At 43.1% G+C, this 9,260-nt stretch overlaps 1 protein-coding gene across 1 annotated transcript; it reads right to left on the minus strand.

The window, feature by feature from the left end:
• Nucleotides 1-7,738: 7,738 nt before the first annotated feature.
• LOC311291117 (putative inhibitor of apoptosis) lies at nt 7,739-9,022 on the minus strand (the record flags this gene model as incomplete). The annotated part of the gene is made up of 1 exon (XM_084409990.1): nt 7,739-9,022. The coding sequence occupies one exon, from the start codon at nt 9,020-9,022 to the stop codon at nt 7,739-7,741; it is 1,284 nt and encodes a 427-aa protein (XP_084266116.1).
• Between the last annotated feature and the right edge of the window lie 238 nt (nt 9,023-9,260).

The raw sequence follows: 9,260 nt of genomic DNA on the forward strand, positions 1-9,260 counted from the left end.
AATCCTCCTGGTGGAACTCGCCATTGGAACCACAAAGTTCCCAAATCCTCTCAAACTGTACGACTGCACTTTATGAAAAAACATAATGTTCACAGGTAATAAATAGTGATACGCTTTGAACATGAACTGTGCATTATATAATTTTACAAGATCCTGCATTTTTAATAACTTTGATTTGAGAGTTGTGAGTATTTGATTTGAGAGTTGATTTGAGAGTATTTGTGTGTTCAAAATAGGCGGCCTTGTGTATAATTCATACAGCCCTTTTCTGTAACAAAAAAAGTGACTGTATTACATTTTTGTAATTATTGCCCCATACCTCTACACAGTACACTGTAAAAATAAAAGGTGCCTGGAGGAACCTTTCGGGGTTCTTCACTTTGCCACACCGGCGGAACCGTCTGTAGATCCTCTAGGCACCCTTTAAAAAGGGGCGGTTCTCTGAGGAACCACACAGGTTTCCTGAGGAACTCTTATATAAGGCACTGTGTGGAACCACTTTGGGTGCCTCCAGGAACCAAATTTCATTTTTTTTAAATATTTAATTTCATGTTGTTACTATGGTTACCTTTTACTTCTATTATAATAAACAAATTGAACCAAATACAAAATAAGAATTGTTTATTACATATTTTATATTCATTTTTATACATACACTTCCATGCACATGGGAAAAAAAGCTAACTATAGATTAATATCAATGAATACACAAAAAAAATAGTATAATACATAAGCAACATGAATAATCATGTATATACAATAGATAAACAAGAAATTACATTTCAACAAAATGCATGGAAACACATATGTTCCACGAAATAAATCAATGTAAAAAATAATAATTTTGACTAATTAAAAATGTCCATCTTCACTTAACTTTAAAACATTTGTGTTTCAGTCCGATGGTAAGTCTGACATCACTGTTTCCAAGTCCAAAAGCTCTATCAGATGCCAAAAACAAACAAACAAACAGTGCTAATATACACTCATTGTGCTGTAATATTCCTGAAAATTATGATCCCAACCTTTATCTCTGATGGTTAGATATTCAGCTATTTTGAATCATAAAATGTTGAAGTCTGGGATGCCGTTAGACTGGAGACTGTAATGTACACTATGGCTTTTGAAAAGCTTAAATGTGTGACTTGAATAAACAGTGTTCATAAATGGTTGTTGAGTATTCTCATGAAACAAGATAGAGGAAGTAGAGGCTTCGACCTGGAAACAGTATTAACTGGTTCTTTTTGCTTTATAAATGTATTTTGCTTATTTCTACAAATATCAACCTGATAAATATGGACTGAATACACGATTAAACAAGATAATCATGCTACCCAATACGTCTGACACAACATTTTTAAGAAAAAAACAATGTTTTAAAATACAACTAAACCATGATACCAGATGATTTTTTGACAGTTTTCGGCATAGTTTCAGGCATAGTGCAACCATGCAATGTTCGAGAAATCTAATATCGGTGTAATCTTTGTCAGGTCTCACTCACAAGGCACAACTTTGTGTTGGCTGATCCAGACATAACTTTACTAAAAGAAAATATTATGGAAGTCATTGTACTGTAATTGTAAACCATATTTTATTTATTAATATTATGTCTTCATGTTGATTTAAAGTTTTTTTGTTTGTTTGTTATTAATTAACACTTTAACATCCAGCACAAAAGTAAAGAGATGTATGAGCTAAGGATGTTCTCTGACCCCAAATAAACAGATAATGGAATGTTCTCAATACAGTAAGATTTTCTCCTGCTTAGTATGTGTGTAAGTAGTTGTGCTTAAATCTATTTTTACACACCATAGTGATGCAAAGTTCCACACCCTATGGACTAACTTTAAAACATAATCTTATTCTTTATCTTTAAGATTTCAAAAAAACAAATCACTAAGAATTTGTGATACACAAATAAATACACAAAAGTTTCCAAATGATGGTTTTATTACTCCACTAGATTTAGTCATCTTGTTCAGACGACACTGTTTCACATTTTGTATGTTGGACTGTATGTGTTTTAGGTGAAGACGTTTCTTTGAGAGCCGTCAACATTCAGTGTTTATAGAAATAAATGACGATTAAGAATTTAAGTGATAGTCTTTCTGTTTGAGAACTACATTGATACTTTGTTTAGGGCAACTTTCCCTCTATCTACGAATCACACAAAGTATGAGTAACAAAGTTACACTTAAACTATTACAACAGAATCACATCTGACTATTGCACCGAGAGATGCACATTCATCAAAACTTGAAGCTGTTAAACAAAGTTCCACACTTTGGTGAAACCTGCAGATAAAATTGCACCAAAAGTAAATTCTAGAGGTCAACTGGGTTAAAAGTAAATGCATCATCATGAGCCATTTAAAACAAATACAGAAAAGCCACTGTAGTGATCAGTTTTAGTTTTTGAATGTCTGTAATTGACATCTTGTTTCTTTTTGTTTTTGTACAGTTTGCAAAAAGTATATAGTCTCAGAGCGTGGTCAAACATGTTCATATAGGAATGTATGAAAAACATGAACAAATATTGCATAAAGATAATTAAATGACGGTCCTTCACCAGAGTGTTTATGTGACACATTCTATGCCTGCTGTTTCCATCCTATCACCACTAGAGGTCACCTGTTCACGATTAAGACTTTTTCACTGCACACACAGTTACAGGTTACTTTGGACTACATTTCCCATACTTCATTGCTTCATTGATTATTTCCACACCTGTAGTCAATATCAGGGACTATAAATTACTGATACATGAGCTCACTGGTTGCTGAGTATTGGTTAACTATTGTGAACTTTACTGAGTGTTCATTTCTGTGTCTGCCTGCCCGTCCGTTTTGTGACCTGTCTGTTTTGGATATCTCCCTGTCTGCTGCCTGCCTCTGATACCTCTGCTTTGTCCTTCGACTCTGAGTGTTTGCTGCCTGTCCTGATCATCTGCCTGGTTTTGTACTACTCTCTGCCTGTTTTGAACGCATCTCGCTGATTAAAAGCTTTGCACATGGATCCGCACGCCTCTTGCCTCTGTCCCATCGTAACAGAATACTCAGCCAAACAAGGATCCAGCGGCTTTTCTGAAGAACACTGGTCAGGTTTGAACCTTGCAAAACAATTACTAGCTCTAAAACAGGGCATGAGACTGTTAGAGGAATATATTCAGGAGTTTTTGGATTTAGCATATTTTTCTGATCTGCCTGATTGTGTTCTCATTGACTTTTTTTGTGACGGCATAAATCAACCCTTAAGATCTCGATTAATCCATGAGGGTCCTCGAACATCGCTCTGTCATTTTTTGGATTATGCTCTATTGTTAACTGGCTCGTCTTTCACTGTGGGGGTCGCAGAGGAATGCACTGGTACTTCCGTGCCTATAATGGCAGCCGCACCAGAGCCCTGTTACATCTCAACAGATCTTACAGAGCCAGTCGTCTGCCCAGTTGAGCCAGAGTCTGTGAGTGTCGTTTCCCTCGAGCCAGAGTTCACAGAGCCTTCTTCACCGCTGGTCCTGCCCAGCTCAGAGCCCTCTTCGCCGCTGGTCCTGCCCAGCTCAGAGCCCTCTTCGCCGCTGGTCCTGCCCAGCTCAGAGCCCTCTTCGCCGCTGGTCCTGCCCAGCTCAGAGCCCTCTTCGCCGCTGGTCCTGCCCAGCTCAGAGCCCTCTTCGCCGCTGGTCCTGCCCAGCTCAGAGCCCTCTTCGCCGCTGGTCCTGCCCAGCTCAGAGCCCTCTTCGCCGCTGGTCCTGCCCAGCTCAGAGCCCTCTTCGCCGCTGGTCCTGCCCAGCTCAGAGCCCTCTTCGCCGCTGGTCCTGCCCAGCTCAGAGCCCTCTTCGCCGCTGGTCCTGCCCAGCTCAGAGCCCTCTTCGCCGCTGGTCCTGCCCAGCTCAGAGCCCTCTTCGCCGCTGGTCCTGCCCAGCTCAGAGCCCTCTTCGCCGCTGGTCCTGCCCAGCTCAGAGCCCTCTTCGCCGCTGGTCCTGCCCAGCTCAGAGCCCTCTTCGCCGCTGGTCCTGCCCAGCTCAGAGCCCTCTTCGCCGCTGGTCCTGCCCAGCTCAGAGCCCTCTTCGCCGCTGGTCCTGCCCAGCTCAGAGCCCTCTTCGCCGCTGGTCCTGCCCAGCTCAGAGCCCTCTTCGCCGCTGGTCCTGCCCAGCTCAGAGCCCTCTTCGCCGCTGGTCCTGCCCAGCTCAGAGCCCTCTTCGCCGCTGGTCCTGCCCAGCTCAGAGCCCTCTTCGCCGCTGGTCCTGCCCAGCTCAGAGCCCTCTTCGCCGCTGGTCCTGCCCAGCTCAGAGCCCTCTTCGCCGCTGGTCCTGCCCAGCTCAGAGCCCTCTTCGCCGCTGGTTCTGTCCAGCCCTGAGCTGCCTTCGCCGCTGGTCTTATCCAGTCCGGACCCATCTTTGCCGCTGACTGCCTTCAACCCTGAGTCAGTCTTCACCTATTTCCCCAAGAACATTTTGGGGAGGGAAACATTTATCCATCGTCCGAAGTTTGCATCCAGCGTGGAGGATCCACCACTGGTGTCAGTACGCACAGCTGGGATTCCCAAACCAACTCATTCTAGCCCTTCTACTCCCGAGGTTATCCCGTCGGCCGTTCTACCCGTAATGGGGCTCGCTTTATGGTGTGTCTGGGCCACGTACACCACCGCTGAATATCCAGAGGTGGTGGCACTCATTTCAGCTCCTGGCGCGGTGATTACGTTTAGGGATGAACTTTGGTCCAGTTTTGAATTGGCCAGGGAGGCCGATTATGAACTCTTGCCTTGTCCTAAACCAGCCATGAAGATCATCTCTGAACCCTTGTTTTCCTGCCCTGAAATTGTCTCAGAGGCCGTTAATGAACTTTCCTCCTGTGTTGACCTGGCTACGGAGGCAATCTTTCAACTACCATCTTGTTCAGAACCAGCCAAGCAGACCAACAATGAATTATGGTACCGTCCTGAACTAGCCAGAAAGGACAATTATGGACTTTGGCCCTGTTCTGACCCAATTGTAGAAGCCAGTCCTGAATATTCATGTGATCATCTTCCTGTCAATGAACTCTCGCCCTGTTCTAAACCGACCGAGGAGACTATTTGTGAACTCTCGCTCAGTCCTGATCCGACCACAGAGATCATAAAGGAACTTTGTCTTTGCCCTGTTAGCCCTGTCATGACCCAAGACACTATGGAAGAATTTCCTGACGGCTCTAGTAGCCTTGTCATGACTAAAGTGGCCACAAATGAATTGCCTGACTATTCCGTGTCTATCCCTGAATTTTCTGAACTGCCTATTTGCCTAGTTTCCATTCATGAACCTGATTTTGAGCTTTATGCTGATTCAGACAGTTCCACAGAGATTCTGATTGAACCCGTTGTATTTCCGGCCTCGACCCGACGGGCTGTGAATACACTGTCTATGTTTTATTTCCCAGTTTTTCTTAGGTTTCAGTCTTTGCCATGGGTTCCTGATCCATCTGGGCCTCCGTGGTGGTCTGCTGACGAGCTCTGGTGGACCAAAGTACCGCCCAAGCCGCCTGCTCTGCCCGAGGGGTCGCCTCCGCAGCCTGCTCCGCCCTGGTCGCCTCCGCCCTGGTCGCCTCACCAGCCTGCTCCGCCCTGGTCGCCTCCCCAGCCTGCTCCGCCCTGGTCGCCTCCCCAGCCTGCTCCGCCCTGGTCGCCTCCCCAGCCTGCTCCGCCCTGGTCGCCTCCCCAGCCTGCTCCGCCTTGGCCCTCCCCCCCACCCCCGGATCCGCCTCCGCTCCACCTCCCACCTGGATTATATTGTTTTAGGAGCGTCTGGAAGCCGCTCCTAGGAGGGGGGCTCTGTGACACATTCTATGCCTGCTGTTTCCATCCTATCACCACTAGAGGTCACCTGTTCACGATTAAGACTTTTTCACTGCACACACAGTTACAGGTTACTTTGGACTACATTTCCCATACTTCATTGCTTCATTGATTATTTCCACACCTGTAGTCAATATCAGGGACTATAAATTACTGATACATGAGCTCACTGGTTGCTGAGTATTGGTTAACTATTGTGAACTTTACTGAGTGTTCATTTCTGTGTCTGCCTGCCCGTCCGTTTTGTGACCTGTCTGTTTTGGATATCTCCCTGTCTGCTGCCTGCCTCTGATACCTCTGCTTTGTCCTTCGACTCTGAGTGTTTGCTGCCTGTCCTGATCATCTGCCTGGTTTTGTACTACTCTCTGCCTGTTTTGAACGCATCTCGCTGATTAAAAGCTTTGCACATGGATCCGCACGCCTCTTGCATCTGTCCCATCGTAACAGTTTAAGACTAAACAAATCATATTTCTTTTAGAACATCTTTCTGCTATGTCTATACGAAACATCGACGTGAAAGGTGAATATTACACTTCAAACTTGTCTAACTTTACACTTATTTTGTTATTACACAGTTATTTTGTGTGTGACAAAACAACAGTTAAGCTAAAGAATTACAGTTGATACGTGGTATTTTTACGTGAAAGGAGGGTTGATTCATTTTTTTATTCTGTCCACACCAATACTTTGAGTTTTATGCATCAGCCTTTTAGGCCCAATCCAGAATACAGACGTTGTGTTTTATGTCTTAATTGTTCTTCTTTTTATGATCTTCTTTTTATTCGGCATGATAAATGCCGAAATGTTTTAACATATCGTAAATTTCAATGGTTAGATAAATCATCTAACTATTATATCTAACAATCAACAGTTATATGTGAAACAAGCTCAGTTGCATTAGAGTTGGATTCTTGTTGATTTAACATTGTTATTGAACCGTTTAACAGCGCTATTGTTATCGGCCTCATCAAAGTTCACACAAGTCACATAGTTTTCACCGGAGCATACCGACTCTGAAACAAGACTTTGTTTAAAAGATTTTGTTTGCATTTCATGTTTGCATGAAATTGTTTGCAAATTTTTTAACATCACTAGCGTAACACTTATCGTATTGCCGGGTGTGATTGTAATGTTTTGTATGGCGTTTTCTTTACACTTTCCCCCGGATATCTGTTTCCTACAGTTAGCTGTAATGTTAGTGAACTCTAGGTCTTCTCTTTGTTCATATACGACAGTATTCGCATGAATTGGCTTGATGTGATAAAATGATGGTTTAAACCATCATCTTCACGTGAGACATTTACATTATATTATTATACCGTCCTAGTTTTTAAATAGCGCTAAAATGTATATTTTATATTTTAACCTTTATGCGGATATAGAATCCCGCACAAGGTTCTCTGGTTCTATGTTTTTAAAAATACCGCGAAACAAGGACGCATCTTTCTATAAGCGACCAACAAAATCTGTGCATACAACAAAACATGTAGGTGTACGATGATTTATCAGAAAATTACTTTTGTTTGAAGAAAAACTTAAATCAGCTGGTGCTTGATAACTATTGAAGTTATTAAACACCTCTGAATTCGGTAATGATGCGTTTAATGCGATATTGATTTTAATTTTAACAATGCGCTAAAGGTCTATGGACTTTAACATCTTAATAGTTGGTCAAATTAACTTAAAGCATGCGCAAAATGAAATACATCCTAACTACTTTCTAAATGTTTGTTACAGAACTTATGGTGAACAATTCACTCATGCATATGTTTTAAACGTGTAATGTTTAATCAGATTTTGTAACTGGATTGAGTGAAAATAATAAACTTCTCTCTGGCGGCATGACTTGTTGTATCATTGTTTTTATTCATCAAGTTAAATGTAAATTTGCAAATCCAAATGATAGGAAAACTTTATGATAGGAAAGTACGGACAGCGCCTTTGACCAAGCCTCTACATATGGGGCACTTGCTCAGAGAAGGCGCGCATTCTTTGCACACAACTAGGTGACCACAGGGGATGAAGACAATGTTCACTTCCTTATCCATGCAAACTTTGCATGTGCGCTCCTCTTGAAGTCTTCTTAACTGTTCCTCCATAGGCAAGTCTGAAAGATCTTGACTCGGTGATGCAGCTTCATTTGTCTGGGCCATCAGTTCTCTCAGCAGGCAGACATCATTCTTCTTGATCCAGTTGCGGAAGACCTCTGCTGCTGCATTTCCTTTCGACAGGACTAACTCAATGAGCTGCCCTGTCTGCTGCTTGACTGTAGTGCAGTTACGAATAATGCCATACTCTTTCTGTGAGATGACGTTCTCCTCTAGAAGATGGTCCATTAAGCTCTGCACACTTTTTAGGTGCTGTGACATGGCAAGATGATGTTTCTTAAGAAAAGTAAGAAACTTACTTTCTCGCTCCTCCTCTCTCTTCTCATCTTCTGCACTTAGTAAATCAGACACCAACTCTTGAACGGTTTCGTAATTTTCTCCACTTGCGAGGATTTTGCTTTGAACGGTTTGCTCCACCACAGGATTGTTCTCTTGTTCTCTCACAAATTCTCTCGAGTTGCTGTCTCCATTAGTCAATAGCTGTTCAAATAGTCTTGGAAATCTTGCTTGAATCTGATGAACAAACTCTTGGCCCTTTTCTTGCAACAGGTATTCACATCTTGGAAACCACTTAGCATGTTCTACCCATGGATCATCACCAGACTCCCAACATCTGAGTCCACCATCGCAACAAAAGCACTTCACGTCATCATTACGACCAACATAGTAAAAACCAGCCTTAGCCAATTGGTCTGGTCGAACAGTTATTCTTGAGGGCCAGTTGACAAATGTGAGCAACCTTTCTTCACACTGTTGCATTGCCGAGTTAGATCCATTGGAAAGGCCGCCACCAGATAAAGGTACATTATCTGCACGGTCACCTCGAACGAAGCGGCAGTTGGGGTAATGCCTCTGGTGCTCTGATACTGCCCGATCTCCCGGTTCCCAGTTGCTAAGCTGGCCTCCACAACTGAAGCAAGCCACTTTGTCGCCCTGGCCAAGGTAGTAGAAACCACTTTTGGCAAGCTCGGCTGGAGTTACTGTAGCAAGAGTCCAATTCTGAAAGGTGTCAAGGCGTTCCTGTTCCCGACGCATGCCAGGATTGTGACAAGTCGGAGGTCGCTGGTGAGACATGTCCTGGTGAGACATATCCAGGTTTAACCCTCTGGGGACCAAAAACGCGCCCGCGCGTTTTGCTCGTTTTTTTTTTTAGCAATGAAAAATAAACACAAAATGCTCTGTTAATTTTGATCTTTCATTTTCGTGTAATACATCAATCGATCCTGTTCAGTTTCTATTTTTTTTCTGTATACTCACAATAAAAATAAAGTGTTTTGCTTTTTGACAAATAAAGAAAAACTAACATGATGCTATTTCTGCCTTCTCT

Source organism: Rutilus rutilus, assembly GCF_951802725.1.
Source record: "Rutilus rutilus genome assembly, chromosome: 5".
In the NCBI taxonomy this organism is placed as follows: Eukaryota; Metazoa; Chordata; class Actinopteri; order Cypriniformes; family Leuciscidae; genus Rutilus; species Rutilus rutilus.